Source organism: Equus przewalskii, chromosome 28 (genome assembly GCF_037783145.1).
Source record: "Equus przewalskii isolate Varuska chromosome 28, EquPr2, whole genome shotgun sequence".
NCBI classification, from domain to species: Eukaryota; Metazoa; Chordata; class Mammalia; order Perissodactyla; family Equidae; genus Equus; species Equus przewalskii.
Window position 1 is genome coordinate 10,958,504 of NC_091858.1, and position 25,036 is coordinate 10,983,539.

Here is a 25,036-nt window from a genome sequence, read left to right on the forward strand (position 1 = left end):
AAATACATTAAAAAGAGTTAAGATTGCTTTATTTGATTTTCATCAGGATACAGTGAATTTCAGCCTCATAAAAGACGTTATAGCATTTTTTCCATCTACACAAAGAACTTTATACTTACAGGTGAAAAGTTTCATCTGTACCCTTATGACGGTGGACAAAGAACATTCAGCTCAAATGTCATTCTGGTGCAGTGTCAAATAACCTCAATTTTGAAACAGGACACTTCCAGTCCACTGCACGATTCATGGGGCCTTAGAAATGATGTGGAACAATGCAAAGGATTTTCAGAGTGCAAGACAGTCACAAATTCACTGTAGCAGTCAACCAAGAGTAGATTCTTTTCCTGTAGGTGGCTGACTTACTGTCTCTAGATAGGAATGGATCACATGGGAGAAAACACAGAACCGTAGTTTTCAAAAAATCCATTTTCAAAGAGCTATAATTTAAGATTATAACTTGCTATTTGTTCTTCTAACACATCAAAGGAAATGCTGGAAGTATAAACAGTAGAAGACAGAGATTTGTAAAACATAACCATTTTTTAATTACTTGTTACGTGCTATCATTCACTGCACATATATCGTTTAATCTATTCAACTACGGATAAACTAAAAGGTTTTAGAATCTCAGATTCTATTATAACTGCACTTAGAGATGTCTTACCTGATAAACCGATAAACTCTATCATCTACCTCTCTTTCAGTAGTGCCATATGTATTATTATAATAATTAATTTAATTTAAACTTTAGGAAGCTTTAAAAGAGATTTTTTTCTTTTTTTTTTTTTTTAAGATTGGCACCTGAGCCAACAACTGTGGCCAACCTTTTTTTTTTTTCCTGCTTTTTTATTTCCCCAAATCCCCCCTGGCACATAGTTGTATATCTTAGTTGTAGGTCGGTCTAGTTTTGGCATGTGGGACGCTGCCTCAGCGTGGCCTAGATGAGCAGTGCCATGTCCACACCCAGGATCCGAACCAGCGAAACTCTGGGCCACCGCAGCGGAGAGCGCGAACTTAACCACTCGGCCACGGGGCCGGCCCCATTTAAAAAGGATTTTACTTTGCATGGTTGATACATGATCAAATCACAATAACTAGATGGGCAGTATCTGCTCAGTTGCTGAGTTCAACTGGTTGCATGAGAATAACTTGCTTTGTAGTCTCACACTAAACCACTTAAGATACGTCTTTGGTTTGTTTGTTTTAATTCTATGTGTAAATACTACGGTCATAGTGGATGCTTATTCTTAAACACAATTCAATTTTCACTTTTAAGTTCAGTGAGAATAATTTGTACTTTGTTGTTTTATAAAACAAATAATTACTTTACCATTTGTGGCTAAAGAAAGGAAAAAAGAGTTCTTTTTATTCACAACCTATGGAGAGGGGAAGAGATGGCAGCAGAAATATTTGGGTAATTTGCCAGCTCATTTCACTGCTTTCCTGGGCTAGCAACCTCAGACGACAGAATAATAACTATGCTCAGAGAGCATAATAATCATAATCATAATAATAGCTGTGATTATTATGATGATTTTAATGAAGATAACAGAAGAGTGGCTCTGGGAAGGTCAATACGGCAAAATGTTTTTTGATCTTCAGATGAAAGACATTGTGTAAGCAAAAGAAACATTTTTTAATTAAAAAATGTACCGTCATCCACTGTGTACATATCTGATTTAATTTTTTGACTACACAAATAACCATTCTATAACATACTATAACTTATTTAACCAATAAATGGTGGACATTTGGATTTATTTATAGAATGTTGCTCTTATAAACAGTAACATAAATGTAGACTAATTTGCCTAATTTAGAATTTGGGGGCTCCGGGGTCTCCCATATTTTTCACATAGGATATTCTCATATTGAAGGAATACAGAGAGGACAGGAGAGTAATGACATCAATATGAAGAAAAAAAGATGTTAGAAGCAGTGAATAAAAAATGCTTGACAACAAAAAAAAAGTAGGAGACGAAAATCACATACTGAAATAAGAGTCAGAAAGAATTGTTCTAGTTTCCAGGCAGAGGAGGAGTTCACTCAGAAAGAAAATGACAGGACACCTTTATCAAGTACAATTTGGTATCAAGTACAGTTTGGAAAAGTGGCGTGGAAATCAATATCTTTTTCTTTTCACTTCAAGTGTATATGATGACCTTCTAATCCCACAAACATGTTTATGTCACATTAGTTTATTTTTTATTGAATTAACTAACCAAATTGTTTAAATAGAAGCTCTTTAAATTTATTTATAGAAAGATTTCAGAGAATCCATCTTAACACATTCATTCTTTAGGAATCCATGAGATGTTGGCAATATTAGTTTCTGCTTTTAGGATTTTCTTTATATTTAATCAAAGCAAAAAAAAAGTATCAAGAAGTTGGTAATACGTGTGTACCTCTTCTGTGTGTGTGTGTGTGTGTATGCTACTCAACATTTTTAAAGCATTTTAAGATGAAAATCATCTTGTTGATTATGAAGATGACTATATTCCATATATCCCATTTGAGCTTTAATTAATTAAGGCAAGATTTTCCCTATAGTGTAGAACTAAATATCTCCAGGAAACCCCTAATCTGCCCCTCTCATTTGTTATAAAGGCTCTCAGATGCAAGATACCTGGAACAAAGAAGTCCCTAATCAAATCAGCCTTTGCATTTCCGGATAAGGCTCCACATGTCAATCCTGCTAAAAAGCAGAAGGAATCCTGAAACAGAATTCATTGTAATATGATGACGATGAACAAAGGAAGAAGTAAGGGAAAGCAAAATAACCCCTGGCCTTCGTCACTGAGCAACCTTCCAACATCCACTAGTCAAAAGAGAAACGTTCAAGGATGTTTTCTCTTTTTAACTTGCTTAAGAATAAAGCAGCATGAAAATAAACCCATGAGTATAGTGGTCACGAGAGAAAGAAAAATAATTAAATAGCAAAAGCTTCCTAAGTGCATTGTCACTGCTGGGCTCCTGTAACTGTCCCAATTCTTGATGCTACAGAAAGCCTGGGCCTAGGCTGCCCTGTCTCATTGGGGGATGTATGATTTTAGGCAAACCACAGACCTTCGCTGGGCCTCCACTCTATCATGGGTAACACAGCTTTGGCCAGGGGTCACCCCCTCAGCAAATGCTCTCTGAGCCCTCTCTCCGTGCTACGAGATAATATATGTCAAAGTACTTCAATATTTTTAAATGCTACTCAAAAAATTTTAACTGTACTAAATTCATTGATTTTTCATGCTTTCTGCATGCATAACATTTACAGCTTCTAATTCCTTAATACATGTTCCTCTTTTCAGAGATGCCACGTTTTGATGGGAATGGGAGCGGGGATGTTGATGCAGGGATGGAGTGATGGATAAGAATGAAATAATTTCAAAAATATCACTAACAGCCCTTCCAGCCATTCTCTTAGGAGCATATGGAGGGGAAGGAAAGGCCCGAGAAGGGAGCTGAAGAAAAGGAAGGGAAGGCTGTGGATTGTGTTTGGAAGCACTTTCGCTGGCTCAAAATTGAATGAATTTACAGCTTCCAAACCTTCCTCTCTTCTTGGCCCTCAAACTAGAATACAGTTCAACCTCAAAATTCCCTCACCACAAACCCTAAGGACAGCTGTGCTTGATCAAATGGCCAAGGCAGCTCATCTGTGCTGGAGTTCTGTGGCATGCTTAGTATAGCAAGGCAGAAGAGAAGGAGCTTCAAAAATGTTTTAATTAAAAAACAAAATCCATCAAAACCAACAGGAATATTTTGCTCCATAATAAACCAAACACAAAAAGTTCAAGTGTTGGAAAATTTAATGACCTAAAAATGCTCATAATATTAAATTTTTTAAAGCAAGATATGAAATTGAATACAGCTAGATATCATTTTGGTAAAATCACATAACTCCATGGGATAGGAATGAGAGACAACAGAATGTATTATGTGTCATTTTCTTTCTTTTGCAATGAAAATTTAAGTGAAATTTTCCCAACCATTTCTAATGAATATAAGGATAAAAGACACAATAAACACTATTTCTAAACAGCAGGCTTAAGGTTCAACCTAGCTAGGAAAACCACACTTCACTGTTTCAGTACATGCTATGAGGCAAAACTATGGATTTGGAAAGCCCTGACCCAGTAAAACCAACTTCAATCATTTCTCCAAAGTAAGTAGTAAAATATTTTTTAACCAAATATCAGATGAACTGTAATATTTTAAAGAAATCCATTAGAAACCACTCTATTAACTCAAATGTCAGTACAGAGCAGAGAAAAGCTGCTTAACTCCAAATGCCAGACGCCAATCTGACTTTCATCAGCAGATCTACCGCTTTGTGGGCACAGTTCGCCGCTAGGTTTTAAACATCCTGAACAATTCAAAATAAATGTAGCTTTCAGCATTCTTGGCTATTTTCTTTTTCAGGCGTCCATATGCAGTTTTCTATATTTATAGAACGTGAGATTTACTAAGCCATAGAACTCTTTGGTTATTTCCTTTTGGGCCCAGGGGGCAAGGGGTGGGAGGGCTGGAGTAAATCTCAGCAAGAAGGAAACACCAAAAGATGTTTGTCAAAGATTTGACACATTTGAGACATTATGAATGAGTCAAATCTACAGAATTGACAAAAACACCATGGGGTATACATGCCTTATTCTATCTTTTGCTTTCTCTCTTTTTTTCCCTATAATTTTCACGTTGGCCCTTTATCAATCCCAACCTCATTGTGAATGAGAAACAGATAATTAACACCTAGGACAATGTAAATTAAACAGTATGACAGCAGGAATATTTTGAAGTTTAAGCAAGTAATTCTCAGAAAAGATTCAGTTGTCAAAACATCACTTGAGTTTCCATATACATCAGCGGTACACACTTGCTTTGCAAGCTGTGGATACTTTATTTGCTTGTAAATATCTTTATATAATATTCTTTATCAAGAAATATTAAGGAAAGAATTCTATTCTACATAACCCAAAGAAAATTTTTATTAAATGAAAGGAGAAAAAAAAGACTTCATTTTTGCTACCAGAAGTCAGACCCATACTGATTATAATAATAAGGGCTATTGACACCAACATGTCTTCTCCTTTTTCTATTTCCAAACTAAAGTTGTGGGTTTGTCAGTGTCAGCAATGCTTACAGAGAAGCAGACACATCCTATTTCCTCAAAATAGCAGAAATCTTATAGTACAGAAATTAAACAGAGAAGTTTTGCTCTGGAAACTAAAAAACAAACAAAGAAACAAAATATGAGAATAATGCTTGGTATAATTAACTGTGCCAAAATATGATTTGAGATTTTACTATGTCTCTGGCATGTATAAATCAAGAAACAGTCCCAATACACCAGGTGAGACAGCTGTGTGGTGAAGCTTGTAATCCAGGAATCTCTCTAAGAAGAACACTCATTACACTATTTCAGTTCCAGTTGGCACACAGCCACGAAGGCCAACGCAACCTGACACTTCAATCACCTACACTCATATTTTTCTGATTGGGACCCATTAGTGATCTAAACTGGATTACTTCCACAAGGTCGGCTGGAGAAAACACTCTGTTGACAACACAAAGCGCAATAAATCTTACCAGGAAACCCTGGCTGAGACTCTTCCCACGGACTAAATAGTTGAGGAAGAGGAATGTGGACCTTGAACCAAGACCCCACATTTTAAAGGAGCAGCGTAGTAGCCCCTACTTTCTTCTCACCATCATCATTGTCCTTGGGAAAATGTTATGAGACCCATTTTATAAAAAATTCAAAGAGGTAAATGCATTTCAGAACTCATAAACTCCTTGCAATAATAGTCTAATGTGTCAGTCATCAAAATTGGTTGGCCGGATTTAATGATTACGGATGAGAGAAGATCTTATAAATGATGAAATAGGGTGGGAAAAGAAAGAACAAGTGAATAAGTTTTTTCTTTAGTTAATAGCATCTTTCTAGCCAGCAATTACTACATCTTCACAAACCCACAGTACTATTAGAAGAAGTGATGGATTTAATATATGATGAAGAAATTATGTTTATTGTATGTTTCCCTGGGAAATTCTACTCTTCACAAATTTGACTAAATTCATAAAAAAATGATACCGTTGTTTTGATCCTCATACCCTAGATGAACAAAAATAGACTGAGTAATAACCACTTAGAATTTGGGTGGTGTTTCCGGGGCTTCTAAATTAAGCCAGTTCAAGGCAAACTGAAGTGATACAATAGAGACACAGAACCAGGCTCTCAGTTTTTTCCTTGAAAAATATGAAAATGTTGTTTCTATTTGTAAGTTTGAAAACCAAACGCGAAAGTTAATGGATCTAAACTGAATCATCTCGTGTATTGTTCCTAGAGAGTTTTTCACTTGGGGTTACTGGTGATTTCCATTTCTTCTCCTGGAAGCAGGGTGCAAGAGGGCAGACTTTGAAATGCTAAAAGAACAATCTCTGATCTCTGGCCCACATTCATTGAACATGTGATTTTGCAAAGGAGTACCCATAAGTTTATGCAGTTTACATATTTGATATGCTAAGGAGGAAAGAAGTAGAACTAAAACCTGATTTCTAAGCGAAAATGGGGAAGTTCAGCTTTCTCTTTAAACTACTGCTTTGGACACTAAGGAATTTTGGTGCAAAAGTAAAAGAACTGTTAACAAAAGAAGTTCCCTTTCAAGAAACACAAGATCAAGATCAGACAGCAGGCAAGAAGGAATAAAAATTGGAATTTTTGCATCACTGAATAAATTTTAATTCAAATGGGCATGTATCTTCGCATAGGAAATATTAAATATTCTAACCACATTAAAATAGTATATTCAACTTCTTGCTCAAGTTTTTTGTTTTATACATTGTTTTAATCACTAGAAGTATTTTCGTTGTACTTTTCTTTCCTGATTCTAAAAATAACAACTTGCTTAATAATATTAACTTAAGAATCACCGCTTTAAACAAACTACTAAATAAGGAAATTTCTGACATGAACTACACATCTCCAGCCATTCTATGTTTGACACACCTACGGTATCAATGGCTTGTTTTTGAACTGTGTGAGTAGAAATTATATTGCATCTTTCTATTTAACAGATTTGAAAAACTGAATAAATGCATCAACATATTGATTGCCTCTTTAATCTTGAAATATTCCTTTCCCTGGAACATAGGACATATATCACCAAAATTACATGGATGAAAGAGCTACAAATTGAGAATGCTATTACTAATAGTCTGCCAAAAATCTTATATGAACTGTAGCACTTCAGAGTCCATATTTTGAACAAATTGAATGAACTAATTTGTGGAATTTAATGACTATATAGCTGTGTTTGAATAGTCCATGAAAAAAGAGAAAAAATGGTTAACGATTTTGTAGGAATAATATTTTCTACATGCTTTTTGTAATAATTGTACAATCACAAGCTGAGAATTAACACACAGCATCACTAACATAAAAGAATTTGCAACGCTAAGTAATATGCCAAGGATATACTACACAGAGACTCTACACTAGAATGGATAACTACAAATTCAGTATGCGATGCCATATGTAATTTCCACATCAAAATAAATCTCAGGACATAAATTCTGGTGCTTATTAAAGAGAGTTATACATCCCAAAAGGATTTTGATTCATCAGCAACAATGAACAATGTCAACAAAAATAAAGTAAAAATGCCTTTAAGTTCTGTATTCTGTCAATTTTCATTTTTACATAATACCAGAGGAAGAACAAATGGTATTATTTAACTGAGTGCCCCTGTCAGGAAGAAGCAATGAATGCTTCCTGGAAACTGGAGCACGAGTCACTTCCTCTCATAAATCTACTGATTCTGTACATTAATAAATACATAAAGACTTAGTAGAACATAATAAGCACATGTTGAATAAGTGCATGATCTTGTCATTCAGAAATTCATTAATTTAACAACCACGAAACCACTAATGTGTGCAAAATCATTTCCTTCCTTCCCCACATTCAATTAGTCCTTGGGATTCTTTCTTCATAGTCTCTCATACACCTATGCTTTTTTTCCCACTCTCTCTTGCATTCATCATCATCACGGTTATCATCATCATCATCATCATCATCATCATTATCATCATCATCATCATTCTTATCATTTTAATGTCTGGACCATCAGTTTCTTCTGCTCCATCAGCTTCTTCAAAAAGAGAGACAATAATAGTACCCAGCACTTGGTTTTTTGTGGTGATTGGCTAATACATGGAAAACACTAAGCACAGAAAGCACATTTAATAAACGTTGGCTGTCAACAAATCCCTTTATGCCAATCAAAATGGTCTACTCACTATGCGCCTAACAGGACTACTCACTCTTGGCTTTAGTAATGCCTTTCCTTTTACCCGAAATATCCACTCCCATCAGAATCAAATATATCTTTCAAGGCCCACCTTGTTTCCTTAATCCCTAAATTGAACTAAGTGCCCTCTTTCAAGTCTTTCACTAACTGTGACCTTTTGATGCACCCTACACCCACCATTCTTTTGAAAATCACCATGCTTCTCCCTCAGGATTTGACCACCTTCCACTGGCTGTTTTCTCCGTACAACTTAGCACCTTCTAAAAGAGTACATGATTTACTTACTTTTTATTCTTTTGTCTGTTTTTTCCCTTTTGAGACAAACTCCTGGAACAAAGCTTATCGAGTAGGCACTCAATAAAGAACATGGAAAGATGGGAAAAAATAAAGTTCTTCCAGTTCTGAAAAATTCTCTAGTTTACATACAGCAGCACGGGATACCAAAAAAAGTACAATGAAGTGGCATCCCACTTTTTAGACCAGTCTCTGCTTCCTCCTATCTATGAAAATATGTAAGGCCCAATCCTTTCACACTTCTGTTTCTTGGTTTCCTCAGGAATAAAGTAAAATATTTTGACTAGCTTATCTATAAGAGCTAGTGTCTTTAAAATATCAATGGCTCTGCTGTGATCGTGTTTAATAAAATTCAGATACCTCCACATCACTGTTATCTCATCATGGACAGCACCAATCATCACATAATTTACTGACTATATCTGGATAATGAGTAGATCTCTGCCTGGCTAAAACAACAGCATTATGGAATCCAAAGCTTCTACAATTGTTCTTCAACAATTAAGGGAAGTTCATCGTCTCCTTGAGGACCTGCACACCATTTTATGGCAGAGTGAGCAGTCACAGCAATAAATTTAAGTAGGCACACATATGATTGTCCACAGCAAGAGCAATAGATGGCATTTCGCCAGTGAGGACTATTTTCTCTCTCAAACCATCTAAACCATGTAGCTACATTTCCGGCTGACAGGTGGGCTGATGATTATCCTTCTCAGCTCTCCTTCTAATTCCTGAGAGCAATGCAGATATGATGGTAACACAGATCACATGGAGCAAAAAAAAATCACACATGAAAAAACCAAACCAAAATGGTAGCATATCCATATCTTTGCCAATATGTCGCTTGGAATTCCTGTCCCTTTCTTCAGGCCTGTTGTAGCAAGAGCAAGGTACCAAATTTGAAATTCAAGAAAATATGATTAATTAAAAGAACTACATAGTAATGGTAGCTCATGCTTACATAGTGCTTATATGCCAGGGATTACTTCAAATGCTTTATATATGTTAACTCATTTGATCCTCATAACAACCTCATGAGGGAGGTACAATTATTGCCACCATTTCACAGACAAGGAAATTAGGGCACAGATAGTTTATATAATTTGTATTGTCACAGAGCCAGACACAGAGCCTGGATTTGAACCCATGCAATCTGGTTCCAAAGTGTAGTCACTACACTATCACGAAATAAAATTCCTTGTAGCCTAAAGTCTCTTATACCTCATGACGTGAATTTTTCGGAGAACATTTATACACACACACACACACATATATATCTGATGCTACATATACAAGCTTTGCAAATCATCTATTAAAGGGCCCAGAATCATGTCTCAAGAAAGTTTGTAATGACCAAACTCTACATTGAATTCTTCGAAATTAAAATCCCAGAAATTTGGGATATGGTTTCAGTTCATTTTCTTCTTTTCTGTGTTGTCATAAGCAAATGAGTCAATTTTTATCCCAAACATATGCAAATGGGACACCTAGTTCATAGAAAATATTTTGCTAGACACTGTACAGGGCACAAAAATGAATCGGCTGTAACTCTAGGCCTCAGGAAATTTTCAGTCTAGTATGAGTGATGAGCAAGTATCCAAATAAGCACGTCACAAGTGAGAAAGTGGTAAGTGCCTTGATGAGGCACCAACAATGTGCTACGGGGATCTAGAGGAAGAAGGGTTCTCATGTGATTTAGAAGCTGAGTCTTGAGGCCTGAGCAGAATTTCGGAAACTAACGATTGTGGGAAGAGAACATTTATGGTAGAAGCAATAGAATGAGCAAAAGAAGGGAGGAGAGAAATAAAATAATATTCCAGGTAGAGTCCCACTTGGCTAGAACATGGTCCATATGGTTGGGGGGCAAGTGGAGTTAGGCTAGATAGGAAATTTGGGGTCCTGCTTGAATTCAAGGGCCTTGAATACCAGAGAAGAGTTTACGAGACCATGTAAGTGCTTTCTAAATGTTGGCAATAGTGGACTCAAGAGATGAAAATGAAATGGAAATAATTTCCATTTTATGAATCACAAGATTTCTCATATCAATTTTGCAACAGATTCAATAAAGCACATTGACTAACTTTGCAGAGTTCATATGTTCAAAAAATAATTTCCTATTAGATGCTATGATCAATGTCTAAAGATTCATTACTCCCATTCTACATATTATGGCAGGAGTAACAAGTAACAAAACAACTGGGAAATAAACACAGGCCCTCTAAATCTAAGCACCAAGAGAATCAAGTAGTTAGTTCTCTCCTTCATCTGTCATTTACCTTTAATCCTGACTCTGCTGATCTAGAACACAGGAAGAGCTGAGTTTGACAAGCAAAATATATGTCACCAGAGCTTATACACTCTCTTAAAAAGAGAACCTCACCCAGAGACATTTTATCCTTAATATAAAATGCTTCATTTATATGATTTAAAAACATCACAGGAGATCAGAAGTGTAAATTAAAAGGAGTGTAAAAAATTATTTGATTAACATATACTGATTGCAAAGTGATTTGGTAGCTGACACTATGGGACACATAAAAATATCATCAAAATTTTCAGGTTCTACGTGATCTCAGGGAATAAATTTAACATCTTTGAGCCTACTTCTCTGTCCTAGAAGAAAAGATCTGATTTAAATTGTCTCTATGATGCCTTGTTGTTGTTGTTAGTGCTATCAAGTCTATTCTGACTCTTAGTGTCCCAGTGTACAGCAGAGTGGACCCCCGCCCCATTTTTTTGCACCATCCTCTCATCTACTGGTGCTATATCAGACAATGCTCTGCTGCTATTCACAGGGTTTTCATGGCCAATTTTTTCGGGAGTGAGTGGCCAGGTCCTTCTTCCTAGTCTGTCTTAGTCTGGAAGCTCTGCTGAAATTTGTCGACCATGGGTGACCCCGCTGGTATTTGAAATCCCAGAAGATAGCTTTCAGCATCACAGCAACACCTAGCTGCCCCAGTATGTCAACTGACCAACAGGTGGAGTGGTTCCCTGACTGGGAAACGAACCCAGGCCATGGTGGTAAGAGAGAATCTTAACCACTAGACCACCACTATGATACCTTGAAGCTCAGAAATGCTAATTGTGATTATGCAATAACCCAGTACACATTCAAAATATATATCAGTCTGTGATTAGAATTCCTAATATAACCCAATTTGTCCTAATGAGATCACAATATTCAAGAAAGTTATAACATAACCTACTTTGTCCTCAAGACATCATAATACTCGACATTATGAAGATCCTATATTCAATAAATCAACAAGTAGAACAGATTATTAAAATATTTCAATCTAAAATGGATAAAATTAAAGTTTCAAGGTGACAAGTCATAAGCTACTTAGAGAACTCAGCAATCTAGAACAATTAATTTCCCAAAGATTTTGAGAAGCCAAAGATATACTGTATTGATCACAATGTTTTTATGTACAGTTTACTGAATAAGTGGGGATATGTAGGTCATTGACTATGTCTACCTCAGGTTCTATAGTGCAGATCAACTAAAATTATAGGATCACCGTCATTGAAACTTATCTTTCTGGGAAGAGGTTAGTTTAGATATCTCCCTGTTGCCATTGACGTGTAAAGATAAGAAGACGGAAGTAATTATTTTATATAATTGTTAGCTTTCTATATAAACCGAAGTCTTCATAGACTACATGACATTGTTTCTTCTCTTCTCTTTGAAAAATCATAAGAGTTGTTTGATGGGAAAAGTTGTAAAAATCCAGGAATGTGGTGAGGAGAGATCAGTGTTGCAACTCTGAATGCTGCCACTAATCATTCTTAAGATTGGCTTTGTAGGCAATATGTAGGATCATGTAACAATCAATGCTTACTGATTCCTTTTGCTCCCAGATGAGTAAGCAATTATGACCCAGGAAGCCCCACCAAGGGATTACAAACAAATGCTAACAAGAGTTCAATTCCACTGTCCTTAGATCATTCCATTTATTTATGAAGCTTTTATTGCATGACACCAACATGTTTCATAAAACAAATACTTCCTGTTACTTAGCAAAGGAAGAGGCAACATTGAAAGTCATCAGGCTAATCGTGGTCAAGTCTGCGGTTAAGGTCTCACTCACTCTCTCCCCCAGCCCAACCAGTGAGAAACCACAGGTCTGAACCATCTGCTCCATAACCTCTGATGCTCCAGGACATGGGCTTCAGAACAGATGGGAGAACTGAGGAGGAACACGCAGTGAGATCACTGGAGAAGTAATGGTGGGGTATGAAATAGTGGACTAAAGAGAAAACTAACTGTGGATAGCAAATAAGAAGGAAATAAAGAGAAGGAAAAGGGAGGAAAACTGGAGAAATAAAATTATATCAACATCTGATACCAACATGTGGTACCATCATAGATGCCAAAGTTACCTATGTTGAGAGTTCTAGTGTCTTTGCCTACTAAGTTTTGTTTCTAGTGACAACTATCATTGTCTTCACTGTTGCCTTCCTCTTCCTTCCAAATGCATATAAATATAGGGACATTTGATTTAATTTTAAATTATGAGTTTTTAAAAGAAAATGAGTTAGGGAAGAGATTGTTTTATTAGAGAATTTTATGGATATTAAGTTCGGCACCAACTTTTGCTTAAAATGGAGTTCATAAGTTCCCCCTTGGCTGGGATAACATCACCTCAAGAAAGGCAATTCGATCACTCAAGCGCATATCACTGAAAATTATAGTAAATCAAGTCTCCTTTTGTCACACCATATTCTTGATGAAAAATAAAAACTGCTTTACCTTAGGTGGCATTCCATTATATTTCATCGAATTTTCTTGGGCCTATCAGCTTATTTCCACTGCACAATCAGAAAAGCCCAGACCCAGGTAAAACCCGCCCTAGATTGTCATCAAATATTTTCTCCTTAGAAGTGGCTGCCTCATTGCTCCAACACTGATTCAGAGTTCAATTTCTGCAATAAACCTATTATACCTGAGTTAATAAGAATCAAGATGACCAAAGCATAAAAGTTTTCATATATCTCTAGTTCTACATTAAACAATAAATGTAAACACATATATTATGCAGATTACTATACATTTTTGTAAATGACAAGCTCTTACAAATTGCATCTCCATGCAAGAAAAATCATTAGATGCACAACAAAAATATCAAAGCCCCTTTAAGTGCAGGTATCCAGAACAACACAGTGTGTTGTTTTTTCTTTTTTCTTTTTGTAGGATTGTGACCAATAATCCAGCTAATAAGATTTCATTTTAAGTTCATTGTAACAGAATCTCCAGCATATATTTACGATACAATTATTCTCTACTTCTATAACAATTTGTTTTCTCTTTTACTTTTTACAAGCCTCTAGCAATTAGACATGGGACTAAATTTTGTTTTTGTTTTCAAACCTATTGATAAACAACCTTTTGCTTTACACTTTAAATAATTTTATTTACCCAATTTTATTTATGAATTAATCATCAAATCATTTCCCCTTTTATTTAGGATATTATATCTATGAAATATAAATGTATAACATTTATATATTTTTAACTAAATTAAAAGAACTTCTGCATTTAATTTGACTCATGTAAAATTATTCTACATAAATTGTTATTTCCATGGGTTTTGCGAAATGATGAAAACAGCTTAATTCCTATCTTGTGGGGTCTAGAAATCCTAGTTTGGAATAATGAAAAGAGCTAGGTGAACAGAATTTTCATTCAAATAAAGAAGGATTGATGTTCACTTTCAGCTCAACTCTTTCCACGCACTGCATCTAAACTATGGATTCCTTTTCATCATCCCAATCTTCCCATAGAAGGCACTTCCTCGACAAACATAATTTTAGTCGCCACCTGTCCTTTCCTTTCTTACGAGTAACTCTTTATCATTCTACCTATAAGAATTCCCTCATGCTGTGATTTTTGGACATTAGCCAAAGAGTATTAATCTATATTCTAGCCAACTTTGATGGGGGAAAAAAATCACTCTTTTTATGGCACTAAGGTTCAAGAAATTAGTAAAGTTCTATATCATTCTAAGACATAACAAAGTAACTCATCTGTTAAGACTCCCTACAATTTATTCCTAGGAATAAATTCATAATTAACACTTGTGAATATATGTATATATGAACCCTGACAGAGAGGAAGGAAAAGAAGGAAGTTAATATTTCTTAAGCCCTGTCCTAATATCAGGTATTGTTCTCACAAAGAGTAACATATTTCATCCTTAACACAATCTTGTGAGAGTTTTAGATATTGACATCCCCATACATTAGGATGTAAACACTACATCTGAAGTGGTGATGCGATTTGCTCAAGGTCATTTGCTCATATGCAATAGAGTTGAGATTTGATGTCAAGTTTCCAGTACAATTTCCACCTCAGTGCGATGCCTCTTCAACTCTTACCTTACTTCTAAGTTTTTCATAAGCTTCCCCAAACTCCCAAACTTACTCTCCAAAAGTTGTTACAAAACCACTCTGTCAAGATCTAAGGAGGAAGGGAATAAAGTGAAGAAGGGAGTCAAAAGTAGAATGACGGAGAAAATTGGTCCTGGTTTCATATTTACTATGTTTTAGTCCTAGGACTTGGTATTTTCCAATATCTCATTTAATTCTCCAAACAGTCCCAAGAGATGCTATCCTCTATCCTCATAGATATCCTCATTGATAAATGAGGCAATAGATTCAGAGGGGTGATCTAACTTGCTCAAAGTCACGAAGAAAGGCAAGCAGGATTAAAATTCAAGTCTGCCCAACTGGAAAGCTAATGCCCTTGCATAAGAGAGTGGGAGACTCAGAGCTGTAAGAGACCTTAGAAGTAAATATATTTAATAATCTGCTTGGAACATGAATCTCTCTCAACAGTGGCACTGCTTGAATACTCCATTAAGAAGAAACTAAATTTTTTCCAAATAAGTAGCAGACTTCAGTTAGGATAACTTTGATCGTTAAAAAATTCTCCCATGTACTGTGTTGCTGGGAGAGAAAGGTCCTGCCTCCACTCCTGAAGGCTGTCCTATACGGATCAAAATCATAGAGGTGAAATTCTCTTTTCTAAAGAAGACATCTGCGATGGAGTGATGACAGGTTTACTAATGAGGATTTAAATAATAAACAGGAAAATCAAAATCATTTAAAGTAAGAAAATATATATTTGAATAAAAATGCTAAAAACAGTTTGGGAAAAGAAAGTAAGATGTAGCAAAGGAAAGAACCATTTCAGTTTTAGTCTCAGCACTGACACTAATTAGCTGTAGTGACCTTGGGCAAGTCACTTCACTTTTGCAGATCTGAATTTCCTCACTTTGGAAGTCGCTCAGATAATCTCTATAAACGTTCAACATGTAAAATTCTATGATTACAGAATATCAATTATATTATTCAGAAATAACCTTTGAATGCTTACACACATACACACACACACCCCAGTGGATTAAATTCACTGCAGTAAACATTGCAATATGTTCAAGGTGATGAGGATTAACTTGATTCCCTTCTGCTCAACCACTCTTCATGTGAATGGTACATGAACCCAAGTTTTTACTCAGTTTGAGAACTCAAAAACTTAATGGCAGATTCTAGCCTTTCTCTGGACAGTGAAACTAAAAATCCTTGGGCATGATTTAATATTCTTGTCCTATAAGCCAAAACAATAAAGAGAAAACATGACCAAAAAATAAACACAAAAATATTTACAGCTATCAGCTTTCCAGAATCTGAAAATAATCTTACAATCTTTACAGGCTAGAAGAATTATGCATGTATTTCCATTTCTAAAGGACTAGACAGACAGTACTTTCCCAACCACTTCAATGGTTTGCTTAAATAGCACCACATAAGCCAAATATGAATCACCCAAATTTACCCAGCTAGTTGAGACTGGTGTCACTTTAATATAAAGGACAATCCTGGGCAAATGTTCAGTATCTAACAGATAGAGAAGAGGAATATCCTAGGGGAGGAAGAGGAGTAGCAGTCAAAATGTGAATAAAATGAAAGAAAAGAGAAGAAATGCTGAATTCAGAAAGTATACGTATAGGAAAGTAAAGAAATGATTCAAATTGAGTTGGGCAACTAGATTCTTAAAATCCATTAGAACATAAACTCTATGAGGGCAAGAATGTTTACTGCTTTTATTGCCATATAACCAATCTGGAACAGTGCCTGGCACATTGTAGGTGCTTAATATGTATTCACTGAATGAAGAAAAAGAGGAAATAATAGAAGAGACTCAATGACATATAACAAAGACAACAAAAATGGAAACATGAGCATAAAAGTAGACATGGTGTAATTTATGGTTTAATCAAAAGTTCAATAGATTTAGCTGACAAGAGTTATATTCGTAGTTCTTAGGGGCTCCTAGCTGAACTTCAGACACGTCATAATATTTTTTATGCCTTGGTTTCTCAGTCTACAAAATCTCACTTCCTTCATTGCTTTAAAAGGATACCATAAGGTGCCATTAAAAGGAAAAGGGAAGGAGAAAGAACAAAGACTTATGGTTTGGGACATAATGATTTTCTGGGAATGCAGAAACGCTCGTATGTACAAACATGGAAAAGTGTCAGCAGAAACTGGCATGAAACATACCAAGGAAAAGAAAAGGGAGAAATAAAGAAGAGGACAAGAGGGGGCCAGCCTCATGGCCAAGGGGTTCAAGTTCTGCATGCTCCGCTTTGGCGGCCCAGGTTCATGGGTTCAGATCCCAGGTGTGGACCTACTTCACTCATCAGCCATGCTGTGGAGGCATCCCACATACAAAGTAGAGGAATACTAGCAGAGATCCTAGCTCAGGGCTAATCTTCTTCAAGAAAAAAAAAACAGGAAGATGGGCAATGGATGTTAGCTCAGGGCGAATCTTCCTCACAAAAAAAAAGAAGAGAGACAAGAGTTTGAATTAATTGTGCCAATAACAAACAGTATATTATTCACTGGCTGGAGATATTTTTTTGTATGTGTGCTTGTAATATGTGTAAATACCATTCAGTATTAAAATGCAATGTAATTCTATCTGAAAGAAAAGACAGGTGAAGATGCTTTGATATCTTAGAATGCAATGAAATACTGACATCTAAGCCAAAGTGGCATAATTAGAAAAATAAGATATAATTGGGAGGATGGTAAGGGAGGGGAAGGAGAAAAATGATCTAGGTGTCATAAAGGAATAAGGAGAAATAATCAAAGTGGGATGTGCAGGAGAGAGGCGAGCCATGGAGCCATCTGCTCTATGTCAGGAAAGAGCTCACCCTAGAAAACCCAAGCTGCTTTCAAAAGCAAGCTGAACATTGTATGGATGATCAAAGAAAAAGGGAAAAGACTGCCACTACTGACAATTTAATAAGAGCCAAAAAAGAGGGTGAGCAGAAAATTTAATTTTAATAGTATGAACTATACACACTTGACCAGTGGTCTTAACTTGAAGTCCTTGCCTAACTGCCAGTCAGATGCCACTAAAACCACTGGAGTTAGTCTCCAGCTCTGACTCTCTAGAATGGGGAAAAGATGCCAGGAGAAAATAGCAGCGTGTGGGTTTAAATTCTGGGAGACAGGACACTCCTCTGTTTTCTACCATTTTGGATGTGACTAAAACTTTCAGAATTGTGTTAACTTTAGTAAAAGAATTTCACTAAATTTTTCAGAGTCTTGGTTTCTTCATCTGTAAATCTATAAAATTATTTGTATCAAATCGAGTTTCCTCCAGTTTCTTCCAGTTTTTAATGTCTTAGGCTTTAAATGAATATGGTTAAAGTGGAGGAAAGTTCTTTGAAATCACCATTCTGAAATACCTACAAGGACAGTTGCAAGGAACTGGAAGAATCCATGGGGCTTAAAATGAATCCCACTTTTAAATTGAAGGGAAGAAATCTTTGGCATATTCCATTAATCACGTTGAGCTTTTGCAAGTGACAGTGATTCATATTGTCACTGTGGTAACAATGGTTTGCCATGCAATCCAATATAAAGACTTAAGACAAAGCAAAACAAATTTGGCCTAAGATGAAAATACCAACACATTCTTATACCCAAGAGGCTGTTGTCAAGCAGCTCCCACCCAGAAATACATTTTCTTTCAAGATGGCACCACAGTTTTCTGGCCACGATTTAATTAATCAGCTCTCTTTACAGTCATCTAAATTTTCAATCTCTCAGAGTCAGTTCTTTCCATATACATAGAGGGTAAGAAAACTTAAAAGCCCAAGCAAAGAAAACAAATTAATGGTTTAAGCATTATGTGACTCAGTGAAAAAGAAAAACTTAACTATTATCATGGCAATATAATGATTGCGGTAGTGGGAAACCACTAACCCCACACAGAAAAACTTTAGAATTTAAAATATATATATATATTTTTTCTTCCAGTCCTGCCTTAGATTTCTTAAGATCTATATGTATGCATAGATTAATATGGTGAAAACATGAAATTATATCACCTTATGAAAGAAATACCCATTTTAGAAAACCTGACATAGCCACTCCACCTATAAGCAATTTAAAATATTTTGCTTTTTGTTATAATAAAGACAAAGAATGTTTTAATTTTAAGAGTCAGTGAGGAAGGGAGTAATTCTAGTATTTACAAACTAAAACTCTAATACTGGTAGGTAGATTGGTTTAGGGAATAACACAGCAGACACAATTACTAGGATTGTCTCTGCCCTATTCTCTCAGGCTCCAGGATAAAGAAGAATCAATTAGCCCTCAACAGACTATGACCTTGAAGGCTACAGCTCTGTGCATAACACCCTGAAAATGCTGAGACAGATAGAAAAGGGAGAATAAAGTCCTGAAACAGCCGAAGAGCATGTTTCAGATATGATCATGTCATTTTTAAAGATACGCCATGACAGCTTACTTCATGTCAAAAACAGGCATGATGAAAGGAAAGTGCTGGTTCTTTCTGTGACTAAGCAGTACTTTCTTAATTGAAAAGAAAAAAGAGAAACAGCTTATGAAATGACAATCCAATTTCAAGCTTTTTTTCTTTCTTTCCTTTAGTTAACGGTTACAAGCTTTTTAAACAACCAAACAACCACTTAGGAGTGTCTGGAAACAAAGCTCCCTGGATCAATTCCTTTCCAAAAAAAACCAAACTCACAGTTTTTAGGATGCTAGTGTTTTTGTTGTTATCATGCACTAGATCAAAAAATTAACACAGAGTTTCTCACACAGAAAACCCTATAGGCCGTAACGTGTTAACCAACTGTCGACCCCTAACTTTCCAGAAGAACACTACTTCCCAGACCGCTTTTCCAGGCTTCTCTCCAATGGACTTGAGAACACTGCAGCTGTGCATCTGGCCAGAACTGGCCACTGCGATGCTTTTAGGCAGCAGTAAATCTTTTCCACTCAATGCAAATGCCAGAAAAATCAATGCTCTGGCTTGGAAAAAGAAAAGGAAAGAAACTATATGGAATATGTAATCTATTCAAACATTTAGCAGAATTGACCTTAAAAAATGATTTCTTAAAACATCACAACATACTTTGTGACACGGTCCTAGATAAGGAAAATGTACTGGGTCTTTCTTTGTTTGCTCGTTTTCCTCAGATGACAGAATTATAGAATTTAGTTGAAGTTTTTCAAAGAGTCTTCTTTCTTTTTCTGGACAACTAGACCTATTCAGGCACATTTTAATTAAAGACTTAAGTTGAAAACGATAAAGACAAAGAAGTAACCTTGTCTGCATGGTGAATTTTGCTTCCCTTTGCAGGATCTATACTTGCTTTTTATAGCCTGTCATTTCATCTGGGTATTATTTCCCGGTCACTTTGCCAGGTGGGAAGAGGCGGTGAATGCAGTGATGGCTGTCAGACCTTTAATGACGCTTCGGGGATTTGATAAAGATACAAAGCAGTGTCTGCAGCAAGGAGGTTCTTCCCTAATTACACCTGAAAAACTAACCTCTTTTTTTTTTTTTTAAACCTTTGCTGCTGAAACTGGTGTGTATGAAATGATCCTGAATCACAAGTCTAAATCAAGTTTTTCTGTGTTTCTATAACACACAGCTCCACCTCATACTGAACATAACGTCTGGAAAAGATATTTTTTATTCTTCATTTCCACCTAGAGGGAAGCAGACGGGGTGAGTATTTCATCACGGAATGCTTACCATCAATTCTTCTTTAACTCTAAGAGATTTTACACATGTTATTAAGAACCAAATTCTCTGATCTTCTACCTTTTTCTACTAAGGGAATATTCATCAGTAGTAAAAGGGATAGGAGATAGAGAAACAAAAATAAATTAGAAATGTTAAAAAAAAAAAAAGAGCTGTAGAGAACTCCTCCCTTCTATGCTGACGTTTAGAACAATCTGACTAGTCATGGTCTCCTCTGTGTCAACTTTCGATTACAAAGCATTGCAATGACCCCATACAAACAGCAGCATATTGTGCTGTTTTGTTTAAAGAGCGTGGGTCCTCTTCACTCACAGCTTATTAAACTGGGCTGCTGCAATCTGATGGGGAAAATGACACAGGTTAAAAAAACGACGTAGCTTACTAATGTATTTTGTACTTTTTAATAACTGCCAAAGAAGCTATTTAAACATCTAATTACAGAAGACAAAACTAATTCAGGGAAATCCTTTCATGCAGAATTATACTGTGTTCTGAACAAAATTAAGCTGCCTCTAATAAGTGCTTAGAAACTGAAACTACAATCTGGGTAGGACAGCAATAATCTGATGCCGGGGAGAGATGAGCAATGTAAATGTCTAGACTGGATGCGATATTTGGAAGAACCAACTGAAATACAAACATGGGGAGAAGTGGGTAAGGGAACAGGAAGAAGAGATGGAGAAAGAGAACAGGCAGCTTGGAGTGTCAGGAGGCAGAGAGTAGCCAAAAGGTCGGGAGAGGTGAGAGGAAGTCTACGTGGGAAAAAGAAAGACACAAAATCAGACTCATTGCTATGTCGAAGTCAAATTTATATCAAAAACAAAGGATGGTCTGATGTTTTAATTTTAAGAAGTAATAGAAATCAATTGAATTTAACTGAAATTCAAGCATGACTCACAGATGGTGAAGTTTTGGGTCCCCCACCCCAGATTTAGCCATCTGGCTAGAGTGAGCTTCTTCTAGAGCACTGATTTATACCAGGAGTTTACAAGATCTTTTTACTCATCTCTTCGACGCCACCCCAGCATCCTAGTCACATGATACTCTTAAACAAAACCAGGCAATTAAAACACAAGGAGAAAAGGAAACAGCTACATGCTCTGGAGAACACCTTTTAGGATCTCAAGCCCACCCTTTTCCTCTATTTATCATTATCTCTCTCTCTACTTACAAAGTTTAGGAGCAGTTTGGAGATTAGTTTCTGTTGTTTGTGGCTGAGTTGCTGACTTGGGTGTTCTCACCTCAGGGTTCCGAGTGGGTGATGGAAAGGATGGTGCAGTGGACGGCAGGAAAGAAAAGGCAAAAATACGATTCTTCGGGGTTGGTACCGCTGAGGGTTCAGAGGACACAACAGCATTGTCAACTTGCACTGTAACTTGAACCTCAGTTTCAGATTGCGCCCTAGAGACAGGTGAAGTGTATGCCTCAGAGGATACCCACCCATCTGAGGCAGCAGTTGGATCCAGAGAAATAATAGGGTCCTGGCCTAACCCCCCAGGGTCAAGGTGAGTAGGAGAGTCATACTCAAATATCTTGTCCACAAATACCCACTTGAGGCCGGCAATGCAGAGGCAGAGGCTGACGAGGCAAGCCAGAATGGGGACAATGCAGATTTTCTCGGAGTTGAGGCAACCTCGCAGGCGCTCGGCTTCCAGGCAGACACAGCAGGGCACTGCCAGGCCCACGAGTCCGGAGCTTCTCCCATCTTCAGTCTGGCTCTCTGGCATGTCTTCTGCTGCCGGAAGCCCATCAAGAGATGGGTCTGTACTCAGCTGAGTGGAGGGGCTGGAGCACCTCTCAGCAGTTGCCCCAGACATGTCTGGGGAAGAAATCTCCATCGGCTCACCTCCAGAAGGCCTGGCCTCTCTCACGGTCCATTACCATGCAGAGGCCCCCCCAACCAAATGATACAGCATCTTACAGGGGGAAATCGATAAGTCGTCCAAGTCCAAGGCCATTATCAAAAGCAAGAGGAGTTTGGGAGAAAGGAAGGGAAAAAAAGCCTCTAGCAACTACCAAATAAAAGTATATGGTAATTCTTTACTGCTGTTTCTGGGCCACTTTGGTAGTTCTTTTAAATGCTTCTCCAAACCATCCCCGCTGGTCAAGAGGACAGCGGTCAGAATAGAAACGGAGCTGATGGTTGGTCAATTAAGTAAACCAGTAGCCCAAACTGAAAGGCATGTTTCTCACCTCGAGCATCTGAAGCTGGTGTCTGCTTAGATGGAGAAAACAACTGTCATGCAGGAGAAGTAAAAGCAAAAGCAGGATCAGCGGTGGTGGCGGCGGCGGCAGCAGCGGCGGCGGCAGGAGGGGCAGCAGCGACAGTAGCAACAGCATCCTGTTGTGTTAACGCGACGGCTGAAAGAGGCTGAATCATTACAGAGCAGCAGGTGCCTGCCCTCGGAGCATCACTGCAAACAGTATCATCACAGAGGGATCTGAAGGGAAGAGCGCGGCCAGGAGGGGCGGTAACTCCCCTCCCAGCCCTGCCTCCACCCCCACCCCGCAACCACTCCTCTTTGTCCTTCTTGAGCGCTCATTCACTTTCTCCCTCTGCGGCTCTTCCCTTCTTCGTAGTCTCTTTCTCTTTCTTTCCCCTCCTCATCCAAAGACGTTCTCTCTCTCTCTTTCTTGCTTTTTCCTCCCTCCTCTCCCAACCCCCACCCTCTACCCGCACTCTGGAGCTGCTTGGCTGGTCTGAGTAAAATCAGTATACCCAGCAACACAGGACTGCCAGTGACTTCCTATTTTATCCAATTAGAAGGAATAAAGGCCATCAAATCAAAGAGAAGCAGCCAGGCACCAGTTAAGCTTGGTCCCCATAGCCCCCACCCTTTTTCTTCTCTTTCTCTTTTTCTCTCTGCAAAAGCGGCCCCAGTCTTCCACCCCCACCTTGTCTGCTTTCAGTCTGGCTGGCTCTCTTTCCTGCACCCACTGTTGGGTCAGAAAAAGCCAGCGATCGATCCTAGCAATCTAACAAAGCTGGGATGGGGCGGGGGATGTAGGTGGGACCTTATGGGTTGGACCTGGGGCATGGCAAAGTCTGATATCTGATTCCTCCCTAGAGAGGTAAGCTTTTCAGCAGCAATTACTTCCTGCCTGCTGCTGAGAGATAGCATTCCTTCCTCAGCCCTCTAATAAGTTTTGTTCACCAACAGGACTGTTATTACCTGATTTTCAACCAACAGTTTGAATCTTTCTTTCAAACCATGGACAGCTCTGCCTTCAACCCTTTTTGCAATGATTGCGTAAGAGTTTCTAATGCCCAGTGTGAAATGCTGAGTGTATGCTGGAGGAAGCGCGTGCTACGGGAGGGCAGAGAGGTTCATATGTCCCCACTCTGGTCCTCTTTCAATTTCCATTTTCCTGTCCCACTCACAGCAGTCCTAGACGAATGTCAAGCTAATAAGAAACCCTGGGAAGTAACAGAGCTATGAAGAGAGCAAAGGCTAGCACTTCATTTTGAAATCAGCCTTCACTGTGAGTCCACACTGCAGAGGCTTGAATTCCCTGGGCGCTGTAATATATACCACATGTCCTCAGCTATAACCGCACTGCGAGTATTAAGAAGAGTTTTCTATAAGAGCATGCCTTTTGGATTAGATTTCAGTAGCTTTACCTTACAGATAGTTTCAATGTTGATTTTTTCCCCCTTTTAAAACAGCAGTCATTAAAATACTGGAAGAAATGCACTGTCCTTAATAGAGAGCACACGCTCCCCTGAATCTCCCATTGGTTACACGTCAGCGCACACTATATGCATCGTAACCTTTAATCCACGTTTACCGCGACTGGACACCCGAATGGTTTCCAAGGAACCATTTCGGTCACCTATGTCAATAGGAGTCTTAAAGCTCTCTCTAAATCTATAACACGTAACCATCATATGAGTCCCAGAAGCAATAAAATTTAGAGCTCAAGTCCTGAGAAAACCTGCTTTAAGTACATTATATTTTGTATAGTACAATCTCCACTGATTTGAAATATTTTTAAGCTTTAAGTGGGCATGAGATAAGAATATTATCATTTCTTTCAAAAGGAAATTAGTCCATAATTATAAATAATTTAAAGGGCGTTAATCTTAAAATGTGTTTGTAGTATTATAAATAACAACAACAACAAAAGCCTGAACCAGTTGCATAATCATAATTATGACTATGACAAACTCATGGGCAAAAATGAGTTATCCATAAGTTCACCTCTATATGATCTGTATTTATATACCAAGTATTTTAAAATAATTCCTGGCTACTTTCTAGGTTTAACAGTGAGAGCTTTCTGAAAGATTCTAGCAATGGACATAAAATTTCACATCATAGAAAATCTATATGAAAACATTTACAGT

General features: G+C 37.5%; 2 protein-coding genes across 13 annotated transcripts in view; both read right to left on the bottom strand.

Annotated features, from left to right (window-relative positions):
- LOC103559433 (pro-neuregulin-1, membrane-bound isoform) overlaps window positions 1–25,036 on the bottom strand; it is a 218,975-nt gene that overhangs the window by 101,305 nt on the left and 92,634 nt on the right. For 5 of the 12 annotated variants that reach the window (XM_008533040.2, XM_070599074.1, XM_008533039.2 and 2 more), the window contains exon 1: window positions 21,860–22,701. The exons of the other annotated variants lie outside the window; for them this stretch is intronic. In XM_008533040.2, the coding sequence (XP_008531262.1) occupies window positions 21,860–22,526 (667 nt within the window). In that variant the 5' untranslated portion in view covers window positions 22,527–22,701. Of the gene's footprint in view, window positions 1–21,859; window positions 22,702–25,036 lie in introns of those variants that run through there. 12 annotated transcript variants of the gene reach the window in all.
- LOC139080149 (uncharacterized) lies at window positions 22,840–23,028 on the bottom strand. The gene has a single exon (XM_070599077.1). It carries the CDS (start codon window positions 23,026–23,028, stop codon window positions 22,840–22,842), a length of 189 nt encoding a protein of 62 aa, XP_070455178.1.